The sequence below is a fragment of the Manis pentadactyla genome, chromosome 14, assembly GCF_030020395.1.
Source record: "Manis pentadactyla isolate mManPen7 chromosome 14, mManPen7.hap1, whole genome shotgun sequence".
Classification (NCBI taxonomy): Eukaryota; Metazoa; Chordata; class Mammalia; order Pholidota; family Manidae; genus Manis; species Manis pentadactyla.
Window position 1 is genome coordinate 8702233 of NC_080032.1, and position 14877 is coordinate 8717109.

At 40.7% G+C, this 14877-nt stretch overlaps 1 protein-coding gene across 1 annotated transcript in view; it reads right to left on the reverse strand.

The window, feature by feature from the left end:
- The window catches only part of ZNRF3 (zinc and ring finger 3), a 181458-nt gene that overhangs the window by 135443 nt on the left and 31138 nt on the right, over positions 1-14877 (reverse strand). The window contains exon 4 of the mRNA XM_057492280.1: positions 3815-3950. Within this exon, the coding sequence (XP_057348263.1) occupies positions 3815-3950 (136 nt within the window). The remainder of the gene's footprint in view (positions 1-3814; positions 3951-14877) is intronic.

Below are 14877 nucleotides of genomic sequence, written 5' to 3' on the forward strand. Positions count from 1 at the left end.
CAACAATCCTTCCCTCAAGGACTGAATGAAAACCCAGACAAAGGTCAAAACAGAAACCAGTGTCAATGTTTAAAACTCTGCTTACAACACAAAAGGAACGTGGTTCATCTCTCAGCAGTGTAAAGCTGTTTAGAAATGGAGGTACTCAGTAATGAATTTCACTAAAATCTGTCGAGCAGTTAGGGGAGACAGAAGATAACTTCAAATATGAGATAAGACCCATTGGCTGGCAGCCAGGACTGGATAAGCGAGCTAGATAAGTGATAGGCGTGGAAGAAGTGATACACATTTGTTATCTTTCCTGGCACATCCCTAGTACACCATCCTGAGGACAACTTAGCTTGCTGTTCCTTTCTCTACTTCTCACAGTTCAGATGGAAATAACTGAGAACAGGTGCATCGGCATCATTAAAGCTGCCAGACCTTTGGCAAATCTCACCGGCTTAGGCCAAAAACCACACAAAGCTTCAGGAAATTTTCTGCCACCGAAGTTCTATTTATGTGATCAAATAGGGAAGTTTGGGAATTTCAAACCCATAAATGTATGCTTTAATACCTAAAGAGACTGTATCTGTGCTACATAAAAATAGAAACAGATATTCATTGCAGTACTGTTTTTAATAATAAAAGACAGGAAACAACTCAAACACCTATCAATAGGGGATTTGTTAAAAAAATCTGGTACACCCATTTACTATATAATGGAACACATATTAAATAGCCATTAAAGAGAATGAAGAAGCACTCTATGAACTTATAGAAAATTATCTCCAATATATTCTGCTAAGTGAAAAAGGTGTGCGTATGATATTGCTACAATGCAGGGTAGGGTGGCCAAGGAGGCAGCAGATACATGAAAGTTTGCAAACATTAATTATGTGTGAAAGGAGACATAAGAAATGAATAAATGGTTGCCTTTGACATAAAAAATGAATAAATACCTTCCTATCTGGTGTCTGGAAGGCAGGGTAAGAGGGAAACTTACTTTTCCCTGTATATACTTTGTACCTATTGAATTTACTCCATGCACATATATTACCTATTCAAAGGTAATAAAATAAAGAGACTAACCTTCTAAGTCAACAGATGATAACATTTATTTTCTATGTGCAAACATACTCATTCAATAAACATTATTGAACACCTACTATGTACCACTGGAATACCAAAGGGAATTGGCCTATGGTTATGGAAAATGTTAGCACTGGAGAAATCAAGGTAATGGGCACACTCGACCTCTGTACTATTTTTGCAACTTCTAATTACTTACAAATAAAAACTAAATTAAAAAAAACAAGTTAGCCAATTTCTGTATTTAAGTCATTTGCTTCCTTTTCCCTCTCTTTCTTCCATCTGCAAACATTTATTACTATGTGGGTCCGATAGAGAAGTCATAAAAGACAACAATACAGTACACTTCAGCTATTTTACAAAGTAATATTAGAGTGTGAATCTCCTATTGCTTCTTTAAGGTGATTCAAATTTAAGACACACTAGCATTCTTCTACAGTATTCATATCTATTTCTGGAAACTTTCATTTATTGTATTTAAACCTCATATAATTCTCTTGAAAGGCACAATAGATGTTATACAGACAAGTAGTGGCAGTTCTTTCAAAACTCTTAGAAGTTTCTCTTCTCCCTTTGAAGTATACCATCAATCTACTTCTACTCTGAGCCTTGAGGCAGAAGGCCAATCTAGGCCCCGATTCATCAGTGGTTTAAGCCCTGCTTCAACCTGCCCCTGATTTGCAATGGCCACCCAACCAGGAGTCACAAACTCAAAAAATGCTCCAGGGGCCAGGCAGAGAATGTGAGTGAGTGAGATGGGCCAGGTGTAAGCAAAAATAATCAGCAAGTGAGATGGTAAATGGCAAAGGGGCCTTGGGCAGGAACACCTTTGGGAGTGGTGGCCTGGGAACACATGGCCAGTCCAGGGGGCCGCTACTACACACCAGTACTCTGGGGAATGTGGACCCAGGATTCACAGATCTTCTGATTGTTCAAATGAAGCAAAAATCTGTATATATTTGTAGTGTCTTTTGGTTTCTAAATATTTTCAATGGATTTTAAAGATTTGTATTGGTGTGTGGGGCCAAATAAACACCTCTACAGGCTATTTTTGGCTCAAAAGACAGAAGAGAAGTTTGACAAAGTACATGCTGAGTGGACCAGGGCATAAAACTGTCACTTCTAGACAGTTAAGGTGGAAAAAGAGGAATAAACTCCAAGATCTAAGAAGTATAAATTCTGTACTATATAAAGGAGACAGATGTATATGTGGGCAGTAGCCTTGACCATAAGAGGCACCTGTCTTTAGGATGCAATATTTAATTGAAGTGGAAATATAATCACATGCCTACTTGACCCAGAAAGGCTGATAGTGGATGAGGAAGGGTCATTAGAGCTTTGAGAGACAGACAAGACAGTTTGCTTAAATACTGCCATTGACTATACCTCTGTTTGAAGATAAAAAAGGATTGAGAGAAAACACTAAAAGAAAATAACGGCCAATCACTTGCTGTTGTCCAACTGTGTAGGAGAGGGTGGCTTAGCACAGAGGTGAGTTAATAGGAGAGAAGCGGCAGTTTGGGGAGAATAGAAATGTACATTCCATTCACACTGGGTGGAAAGCAGCATCAGTTTCTAGGGAGGTGGTAGTGAACAGGAATTGTTGACTCTGCCTCCCCTTCTATGGGTAACCACCCCCTCCTGGCTCATGTCATCTCTCCAGGGCTGTCAATCATAGAGTTCAGCCCCCGCCAATTGCATATGTGGACATATGACCCAGCATGGCCAATCAGAGCATTCCATTCCTGTAGCCATAAGGATTGGCTCAGAGGTAGGCATGTGACCAATGCAGGGCCAATCAGGAGCTTCCATGAAATTCGATCTATTGGAAACGGGGAGAGAAGGGTTTTGTTCACCTGTGGGATCTCAAACTGTAAGGTTTAGGTAAATTTAAGCTGTTTGTGACTATTTTCCCCAGCCACATAGAACATGCTGCCTCTTAGGAGAAGAATGAGAAACAGAGACAAGCTGAGATGAGACAAACAAGAAGAGGGAAGATAATAGCTGCATCCTTTGAGCCCCTAATAATATCCACCCCTAAAACAAAAGGCTCCTGAAAAATACAACAGTTAAGCTGACAGCTTTAGTGGCAAGAGAAAGTAGACACACACACACACACACACACACACACACACACACACACACACACCATAAAACCAAAGACTCTGAGATCGAGGTAAGGCTAGAAACCCAAATTTTGCTAAAAGAAATTTGAGTCAAATAGTTTTATCCTCAGTATTTATTCCCCTCTAAATTTTTTCAAATCAAGAAAAATGTAAAAGAATTCCAAAGCAAAAGATCCAAAATAAAGAAGTGCTAAATATATTAAGTGAATGGATGAATGAATACATGAGTAAATACTCAGACTAGAGTTCTTTATCATTTCTATTTGAGAACACTTAGAAGAAATAACATGTGGAAAACAACAAAACTATAACCTCTAAATGGGACATGGAATTCAGAGAGGCCCCGCATTTATTGCTGAATGACACTTTAGAGATCCCATAAAATACTTTGTTTGACAGATGTGAAAATCAAGACTTGGAACCCACAAGCTAGTAGATCAACACAAATTATACAGCACAGCCTTCCCCAGCCACCTACACCTTCTCATCTACACACAGGTGCTATCTGGCCACAACCAAACACTGGGCACAGATCATTCTGGAAGAAAGATATCCCACAGGTTGGCTTTATTTGAGTGTTTGAGGCACTGACTCACAGCAGTGCCACCTTCGCCCACCTTGGTCAGCTGCAACCTCAAGGCTCTCGGGAGCCACGCCACCAGGTCCCCAGAAGCTGACAGTCCCTTCCCGAGAACAGCTGTGAGAGTGGCTGTACTTCTGCACTTACTTTTCCCCTTGCTCTGGGCATCTTCCCTGTTTGCAAGATAGAAGAAAGAAGAGAAAAATAAAAAACAGGAACCTGAAATGAAACAATAATGAGAACAAGGTTTGAAAGATGCCGAAGAAATGATGATGCAGAGTGGGGACCAGGGCAACTCCTTTGGAAGGCGATCGGGCAAAATTTATCAGAATTTAGAATTCATCTGCTCCTTGGATCAAACAACATACTAGTGTGTATTACTCTATAGATACTTTCACACCTGCATGCAATGATTTATTTACTAGGGCCTTCATTTTAGCACTGTTCATAGAAGCGAAAAAGTGGGAACAACCTACTTCCGCCAATACAGGACGCATTATGGACAAGTGATAGGATAATCTAGATTTGCTTTTAAAGAATGCATTGAGGAGGGAACAACAGAGGGGTGGAGATGAAACAAGACTGGCCAGATGTTGATCATTACTGAAGCTGGGTGTTGCATACATGAAATTCAATTATGCCATTCTCTCTTTTGTATATGTTTGAAATTTTCCATGACAAAGTGTTTAAACATTTAAATCATGATATGTCCATTAACATAATATTCTGCAACAGTTGAAAATGAAATTGACCTATATGTGCTAAGATAGCAAGAATTCCAAGACATATTGCTACTTAAAAAATGCAGGGTACATTGCAGCATATACAGTGTTTTCCTAATTTACTTTTCTCTCTGAACCTCAAGTACATAAAATTAGATCAGTCATGGAACACACTTCATTGGTCCATGTATGACCCACTTTTATTTGGTTAGTTAATTGCTTTTAATAATAAAGCACCCATGACCTGACCATCAAAAATAAAAACTAAGACCTTGAAAATAAGCCACATGTACTATATGTGAAGAAAAGAACCATTTGCAAGAACAAAAAGTTGGAATAGGCCAAATGCCCATCAACAGAAGAATGAAATGAATAGACTCTGATAGAGCCACACAATGAAATATTATACAGGAGTCAAAACAAGTAAACTTCACTGACTCATGACAATATGGATGAATAATAGAAATAATAATGTTAAGTGGAAAAAGTAAAGGTCCCAGAAGATTGTATTCATTACAATGTTCTTCTATGAAGTTAAAAGCAATCAAAGCAAAAAAAACAGAAATTTTAGTATTATATATAGAAGCAAATAAAGTGTATAAAAGGAAAGAAAAGGGTTTAAGATGATGGATAGCTCCAGAAAGGAAAAGATGGGCATGAGATGGGGAATCTTATGTAGATAGTCCCTTTTACGTGAAAGAAAAGCATACACACACATATTTTTTTTCCTGGCAGGTACAGAAAAAACTGTTATCAGGATTGTTTGAAAAAAGGAAAACTGGAAGTCTAGGATGGGAGAGAGACTGAACATACTGAATCCCTTCTGATAACAGAAATCCAACTCAAACTGCCTTAAGCCAAAAAGGGGAATTTAATGATTCATGTAACTGCAAGGTCCAAGGATAATTCTGGTTTGGAACCTAGCTGGGTCCAGGGGCTGGGCTCACAGGACGTTACCAGGTGCCTTCTCTCTCCCGCTCTTGGCTCTGCTTTCCTCTGAGATGTTGTTTTTCTGTTTCCACACCTTGGCCCCTTTCTTCCAGGCTCATATCATCCATGCTGCCAAAACTCCCAGTGAAGAGAGCTTATTTTCTCTTCAGCTCTAACCAAGTCATGGACTGACTCTCATCAGCCAGATTTGGTTTATGTCCACCTCACTGAACCGATCCCTATGGCCAGGGGGTGGAATATGCTGATTGACTAGACCCGGTTCATTTGCGCTTCTCTGGAGCTGAGGATGTGGGTCAGTCCCTTCCAATTACAGGGACTGAGATTGGCTGATGACTGTTTCCCCTTAGGAAAGGAGGAATGGATGGTGGGCAGGCAGAGCTCACAAAAGCAAAAACGAATGCAGTAGTTGCCTCCTCCCTGCCTGGCTCCTCACCCTTGGGTGGGCAGATGCTCCTCCCCCTGCTCCTGTTGCATTTTCAGCAGCTCCCATTTAGAATCTGGATTATGTTGCACAATATTCATCCATTTGTGTGTCTGTTTTCTCCTTCTAGACCATTTAACTCCTTGAGGACAAGGGCTAAGCCTTTCCCTTAGGGAGGTAATCCCTGGCAGAATGCCTTACATACAGTGGGCACACAATAAGTACTTGCTAAGTGAATGAATGGCTCTTCAGTCTATGCAAAAATAAAGTCCTGACATTCAAGGTTTTTCCTGTTTGGGCCCTAAACCATCCTTTCTGCCCCTTCTGCTCTTTCCACAGCCTATAGATTCACAGCCACCTCACACATACACAAAGCCCTTTCCCACTTCTAAGCGTTCATCCTGTTATTCCCTCAGTATGACTGCCCTCCCCTCACACCGAAAGTGTTCATAACGGAGGGATCTAGAAAGGTTGGCCAATCAGTTTTCTGATCACAAGACCCTGCAGTTGCAATTTCTGCAGTTGAGAAACCCTTTAATGAGTCTGCTCAACTTCTTGCCTCTGCTTTTCTTAAAACTAGTCCACGTATACCTGAAACTACTTTGGAACAAAAAGACCTCATCTATCTCCCTTACTATATGTAGTTGGTTCTCTAGCTGAAAAAGTCAGACCTGGAGTGCTAGTAAATTGATGGATGGTGCTAGAGCCAGGAGGGCTGGAGAGGTTGTCCTACCGTGTGAGATGATGGGAGCAAATCCTGTTAACTGAGCATTTATTATGTGCCAAGGGCTTTACTCATGTTTTCTCCTTTGATCCCTACATAGGGACCATAGTATCCCCATTTTATAAGTAGGGAAGTGGAGAGAAGTGGCTTGCCTAAGGGCCCAGAAGTAAAAAGTGGTGAGGCCAGGACTTAGTACCAGCTCTGCTGCCAGCACCCTTGCCCTTAACCCAAAATGGAAGGAAGAATAAAATAAGCGCTCAGTGAAAGGTAGAGTCCGTAGTCCCAGAGAGAGAGAGAGAAGGGGACAGTGGCTTCCTTGCCTCCTGACGGTTTTGCTGGTCCTGGTCCCTGCCTGTAGGAGCCCAGCTGTGCTTACTGCTGTTAGGTTCCTAAATATACCCTGAACCCTAATAATTCACTCCCCTTTTTGCTAAAGCCGGCTCCTTTTGTGTTCCTCCACCACTGAAAAGCAGTGTGGCTGGGGCAAGTTGCTCTCCCTTTCTGGGCTTCAGTACACTGGCCTAGGAAATGTGGGTAGTCCTCACCCTACTCCAGAGGGTGGGTGTGAGGGTTACAGGAGCTGACGGATGGGCCACAGAGGGCACTGTGACCGGCGCGTGGGTGCTCATGACAGCTGTGAGCTCTGATCCCCTCAGCTGAGGGCTGATTATGACTGTCTTTATGCATCTCTTCCCACAGCACCTGACACTGTGACTCACTTGTAGAAGGTGTTCAGCAAATGCTTGCACCAGCCTATGGGGACCTTGAGTGGCAGCCACTCCTGATGGGCAGAACTTCTTAACTGCCAGGCGGCTCTCAAGTCCTAGGGCTAGAGATATGGACTATACTTGTGTTTGTTTCCTCAATGAGTTAATAATTTACCTCCAGTGTTTAATTTTGTTTAAACAGACATGACCCCATTGGTGCCCAAGGCTCTTTCCCTGCCAAAGTGGCCCAGGGATCAAAGAAGCCCAAAGACACAGGGAGACCTCCCACTGCCCTCCCAGAACTGTCCTTTAGACTGCTGGCATCTACCTCTACACCTCTACCCCCTTGATCTTACCCACCATGCTTTGAGATGCACTCTGGTTAGGCCTTAGCTTTTCTTTGATATTAGTCTGCCTCTCTTTGGCCCACTGCACTGCAGCAGCTGAAGCATCTGCTCTTCACTGCCCTGTGTTCTCCTTGGGCTTCCTGGGGGTCCCTAGTGCCTCTGCCCTCTGTAGATGAGGTGTCTCAAGGGGTCAGGAGTTGATTCATTCATTTCAGTGAGGACACTGGGTCCAAGGGTCCTTCCATTGCGGTCCTATCATTTACACCCTCTTCATGACTGCTGTCCTGCTCCCAGATCTGGACTTGCCTCCTGACTAGGAGTTCAGACTCTCTTCATCTGGCCACACACCTTGTCTTTTCCAGCCTTCCAGTATGGAAAAACAGACAAATTAAACTTCAAATCTTTTGTTAAACAAAAGACACCACTTAAAAGGAAAAGCATAAACCACAGGTAGGAGGAAGATTTTGGCAACTGTAATCAACAGAAGGTCAATATCAAGACTAAATAAATAAAGAACATCTACAAATAAATAGGATAAAGATAAGCACCCAGTAGAAAAGTGGGCAAAACATAACTGGGCAAGCCACGGAATAGGTAACCTGTATGGCCAGTAAGTGTATGAAGAAACTTATAAATGGGAAAGCAAGTTAAACCTACAATGAGATCCATGTTACAACCATCCAATTAGCAAAAATGTAAGTCTGATAATACCAAGTGTTGGTAATGACATGGAGATACAAGAACTCACACCTCTGGGAGTGTGTAAGTTGGCACAGGGGATTGGATAACAATTTCATAGTATCTGGCAAAACTGAGGATGCGTCCCCCCAACTGCCTTTTAATTACACACCTAAGTGCAAACATCCATAAAAAGTCTTACACATGCGTACAAGGAGGTAGGTACAGAAATGTTCCAGGGACATTGTTTGTAATAGCACAAAAAGGGGGTAGAAAATGACCATTAGTAGGAGGATGGTTAGATGTGGCACATTCACTGTGAAATAAGACTGAATGAACTACATCTCCATGCATCACTTGGTTGACTCATAAATACTAAATAAAAAGGTGAAGAAGAACCCACACTGTATGATTTCATTTAAGTAAGAGGTACAAGCAAAACTAGACCACTTCTTGTTAGGGCATACATATAAAGGTAACAAAGTTATAAAGATATACTATGGAACAATAAGCATCAAGTTTGAGACAGGGTTTGCTAGAGGGATAAGTGAATGGAAAAGGTGAAGGGTGGATTCTGCCAGTTTGCGGGATGTCTTATTTTTTGAGCTGTATGGTGAGAACATAGGTGTTTACTATATTACCCTTTATATTTTTGGTATGTCAAATATTTTATATTTTAAAAAGAGGTGATACCAATGAAGACATGCAAATGGCCAAAAAGCACACAAAAGGATTCTCAACGTCATTAGCCATCAGAGAAATGCAAATCAAAACCACAATGAGATACTATTTCCCACCCACTAGGATGACCATGATTTAAAAAATGCCCACAAACAAACAAAACAGAAAATAACAAGTACTGGCGAGGATGCAGAGAAACTGGAACACTCCTACATTGCTGGTGGGAATGTAAAATGGTGCAGCTGCGATGGAAAACAGTTTGGCATATCCTCAAAAAGTTAAACACGTAACTACTATATGACCCAGCAATTCCACTTCTAGGTATGTACCCAAAAGAACAAAGGCAAGGACATGGATGTTAACATTCATAGAAGCATTATTCATAATAGCCACAAGTTGGAACCAACCCCAATGTGTATCAGAAGATGAACAGATAAACAAAATGTTGTATTTTCATACAATGGAATATTATTCAGCCTTAAAAAGGGATGAATTCTGATATATGCTACAACATGGATGAACCTTAAAAACAACACACTAATAAAATTAGCTAGACACAAGAGGACACATTTTATATTATTCCATTTGTATGAAGTACCTAGAATAGGCAAATTCACAGAGACAGAAAACAGAATAATGGCTACCAGGGCTGGGGGAGCTATTGTTAATGGGTACAGGGTTTTCATTTGGGAAGATGAAATATTTCTGGAAATAAGTAGTGATGATACTTGAATAACATTGTGAATGTACTTAATGCATTAACCACATTAATTGCACACTTAAAAATGGTTCAAATGGTAAATTTTATGTTCACATGGCATATTTGATCACAATAAAAATTCACTGAAAAAGGAAAGAAAAATACGTATCAAGTAAATTCTGTTAAAAGGAAAACTGTAGTCACCATACTTTTTTAAAAAAGACACTATAACAAATTGTAGGATTTGTTTTCTTCTTATGGCTGTATAATATTCCATTGTGTATATGTACCACCTCTTCTTTATCCATTCATCTACTGATGGACACTTAGGTTGCTTCCATTTCTTGGCTATTGTAAATAGTGCTGTGATAAACATAGGGGTGCATCTGTCTTTTTCAAACTGGGCTCCTAAAATTCTTAGGGTAAATTCCTAGGAGTGGAATTCCTGGGTCAAATGGTATTTCTATTTTGAGCTTTTTGAGGAACCTCCATACTGCTTTCCACAATGGTTGAACCAATTTACATTCCCACCAGCAGTGTAGGAGGGTTCCCTTTTCTCCACATCCTCGCCAACATTTGTTGTTGTTTGTCTTTTGGATGTTGGCCATCCTATCTGGTGTGAGGTGATATCTCATTGTGGTTTTAATTTGCATTTCTCTGATGATTAGCGATGTGGAGCATCTTTTCATGTGCCTGTTGGCCATCTGAATTCCTTCTTTGGAGAAGTGTCTGTTCAGATCCTCAATTCAACATTATGTTTATGAGAGTCATCCTATTGCAGCAAGTAATTTTAGTTTCTTCATCCCATTGGATAGAATCCTACAGTACAAATATACCCCAGCTTATTCATTCTACTGTTGATGGGTTAGGGGGCACCTTTCAGTATTTGCTATTACAGTGTTGTTGTAAACACTCTAGTACATGTCATTTGGTGCACATGTGTACACATGTCTGTTGAGTGAATACCTAGAAATGGGACTCTTGGGTCATAGGGAGTGTGCCTATAGTCAACTCTAGTAAATATCACCAGTTTTCCAAAGTGGTTTGTCCTCTCCATCACTCCAGCCAGCAGCCTATAACTGTTCCAATCATTCCACACCTTCAAAAACGTTTGGCATTAATGCCTTTTTCATTTTAACCAATTCAGGGGGTGTGCAGCATGCACATTTTTAAATCAAGGCTTTCAATTATGTTGCCCAAACAGGTCTCTGGAAAAATTGCCCTGTGTGTTTCTGCCAGGAATGCTTGAGAGCTCAGAGACCTTGAGTTCCTTGACTGAATTCAAGATGACAAATATGTTCCCAGAGGATCTTACAAAAATCTGTATCATGTGCCCTTGGAGTTGTACGGTATATTGCTCTTTGCAATGCACTCTCAGATACATGTTCTCACCTGACCCTTATAACATGAAAGATAATGTTATAGATATAAGATGTAGGTAGGGCAGGTATAATTATCCCCATTCCACAGAGGAGGGGACTGAGGTTTTGAGATGTTTAGTCACTCAGCTTTTAAAGAGTGAGGCCAAGAATAGAACCAGATCTTCTGACTTCTAGTCTGGTAATACTATTAAGGGAACATGTTTACTTGCTCCCATTTTAAAATGGATGGTGGCTACAACATACAATAGGGCTATCTTCCAGGAATGACGCCCAGGGTAACTCCAAATTTATTTAGAAGAACCTGATCTTTGTGCCTAAATGTAGCCACATTCTTCTTGTACCTGGATCCAAAAATTTGAAGCAAAGTCCTGAAAGTCAAGGGCAAAGTTGAGTACATGCTCTCTTAGCTCTCAACTGCTTCGGAACACATCAGTCAACCTCTCCACACAAGTAAAACTGTTTTGCTAAGTTAGTGGGCTAAAGCATCATGTTCTTCAACCCTTGCTAAGCATTATAATCATGTAAAGTGGAAAGTTTTCTCTCTCTACCCAATGTACAAAGTCATTGAAGTATTCACCCCAAACCACCAAGAACCATCCTAAGTTGATCAATACAGAGAGATTTCCATGACCATAGAATGTTGGCATGGGAATGACTTTTAGAAATGATCTAAGGTCAACAGAGAGGACAAAAGGTTTCCCCTCGTGGGCCAACTCTTACCAGCTGTAGTGCTGAAAAAAGATTTTGAGGCTGTGTCTAGACTTGGTGGGAAAGTCTCCTGTGACTGCTGAGGGATTGATTACTGCCTCGATACAGGAGGTGCTGGGAAGGCACAAGGGATATGGGTTTGCTATGTTTAGGTCCCTTCTTCTCATTTCACAGGTGGAAGCAGCTAAGTAGAAGGCTTGGATCTGTGGGGCTTAAGATTTCAGAGGAAGTTAGGGAACCAAAGCAGAGAGCAATCATTTTTCCTCAACAGCCCTTTTATCTAAAAGCAGGAACTGAGAAAGCAGAATGCAGTCCAGTAGTCTAATTGTATTGCCCCCTAGTGCTAGAAACGAGAACAGCACACTTGGCAAATAACATTTTCCAGCGGCAAAGAAGTGACCTTGAAGATCTTCATTCATTCAAAACCCTTTATTTCACGTATAAGGACACTAATCCTACTGGATTAGTAAGGAAGTTGAGGATGGCTAGGTCCATAGAGGGAAAGGGAATAACCAGAATATATGGCAATTTAGTGGTGAAGCCAGGACTAGAACAAAGTCCTAAATTTCGTCTCCTGTGTTGAAGCCACTTAACCACAAGGTGATAAACTAAGAAATAATTTTCTTAAAAAAGCAATGACCCACCATAGTGCATGTTATAGAACACCCAGCAAAACTCACATGAAAATCTTCTTCCAGAATGTAAATTCTTTGATGGCACAAACTGTGGGTGATATACCAGGTAACCCTGAAGACTGAGAAAAGATCATGATGATGGCCCCATGTATTATTGTGCTACATCCAGGTGCTGGACACTGGGCTTAGCAGCGCTTGGCAGCTATGACCACAGCCCCATTCTCCTCCTTTCATTCATTCAACAGATACTCACGGAGTACCTCCTTAGTGCCAGACACTGTGATTACTGCTGGAGAAGATGTCAGAGGGGCCAAAACAGAGTCCCTAGCCTCAGGGAGATTAGATTCCAGGTGTGGAAGATGTATGATAAACAAGTCAATAACCAAACACACGTATGTTGGTGTAATGGACTTAACGCTGGGTCTCCCCAAAATCTCTGTGTCGAAGCCCTAAGATGTGTGAGTGTATCTGGAGATGAGGAAGGAAGTAATTAAGGTTAAATGAGGCCTAAGGGTGGGGCCCTGACCAGTCTCCTTGTAAGAAAAGATACCAGAGAGCACACATTTGCTCTCTGTCCTGTGCACAAAGAGGTCATGTGAACACAGTGAGAGGCAGATGCATGCAGACCAGGAAGAGAGCTCTCACCAGAAACTGAGTCAGCCTGACCTTTGATCTTGGACTTCCCAGGCTCCCGAACTGTGAGAAAATCAATGTCTTTTGTTTAGGCCACTGGTCTATGATAATGTGTTATGGCAGCCTGAGCTAAGACAGTTGAGTAGTCAGGGTCACTACGAAGAGAAGTAAGGTGGGGCCAGGGTACCAGAATGGTGGGAGGTGATATGCTACTTCTGCTGAAGTGGTGAGGAAAACTCTCTCTGATAAGGTGCTAATGTACAGCTCCAGGAATTTTTACATATATCACGCTCATGTAACATCCACCCAGATCAAGATACAAAACACTTCCAGAACCCTAGCACGCTCCTCATGCCCCACCAGTCAGTATTCACCTAAGGACAACCATTATTCTGACTTCCATCAGCATGGATTCATTTTGTCTATTTCTGAGCTTCATAATAGTGTGGAATCTTATAGCAGGTTGATGGACATTTGGGTTTTCCCAGTTTGAGGCTGTTATGAAAAAGCTGCAAAGAACATTCTTGAACATGTCCTTTGATAGACATACACTTGCTTCTGTTGGGTTATATGCCCAGGAGTGGAATCGCTGGGTCATTGAGTATACATGTGTTCAGGTTTAGTAAGTACTGTTAAATATTTTTTCCAAATGGTGATATCAATATACATTCCCACCAACCAAGTAAAAGAATTCCTATTGTTCCTCATCCAAACTTTGTATGTCAGTCTTATTACTTTTAGCGATTCTAATGAGTATGTCATGGCATCCCTTTATGGTCTTTGTTTACATTTCTCTCATGAAGAAAAATATTGAGTACCTTTTCATATGTTTATTGGTTTAGTTATTTTTTTGATATCTTTTCTGTGAAATATCCATGCAAGTTTTTTGCTCATCTTAAAAATCTGATTGCTTACCCAGTGAGTGGGAGGAAACATGGGCAAATCATATATAAGGGCCTAGAACCCAGAATATATAAAGAATTCCTACAACTCAACAACAAAAAGACAAACAAGCCATTTATAAAATGAGCAAAGGACTTAAATAGATATTTCTTAAAGAAGATATACAAATGGCCAACAAATACATAAAAAGATGTTCAATGCCATTGCCATTAGCAAAACGCAAATCAAACCACAAGACACTACTTCACACCCACTAGGATAACAATTAAATAACCATTAACACAAAAAAGGAAAAATAAGTATTGGCACGAAAGCAGACCAACTGGAACCCTCAGACATTGCTGGTGGGAATGTATAATGGTGTAGCCATGTTTTGGAAAACAGTTTGGTGGTTTCTTAATAAGTTAAACATAGAATTACCATATGACCCAGCAATTCCACTCCAATCCTTAAAAGAACTGAAAACATATGCCTGCACTTGCATAAAAACTTTACACAAATGTTCATAGCAACTCAATTAACACTGCTCAAACTGGAAACAGCCCAATGTCCAGATGATGAATGGCTAAACACAATGTGATATATCCATGCAAGCAATATTATTCAGCCACAAACAGGAAGAAAGTACAACATGGACAAACCTTAAAAATATCATGCTGACAGAAGCCTGACCCAAAAGGCCACAGATTATAGGATTCCATTTAAATGAAATATCCAGAATAGGCAAATCCATAGAGACAGAAAGCAGATTAGCAGTTACAAGAGTATGAGGAGAGAAGGGAATAGGAATTGACTGCTTAGTGGGTATAGAATTTCTGTTTGGGCTGATGAAAAATTCTGGAATTAGATAGAGGCAATGGTTCCACAACATTGTAGATGCACTCAATACCGCTGAATTGTACACTTTA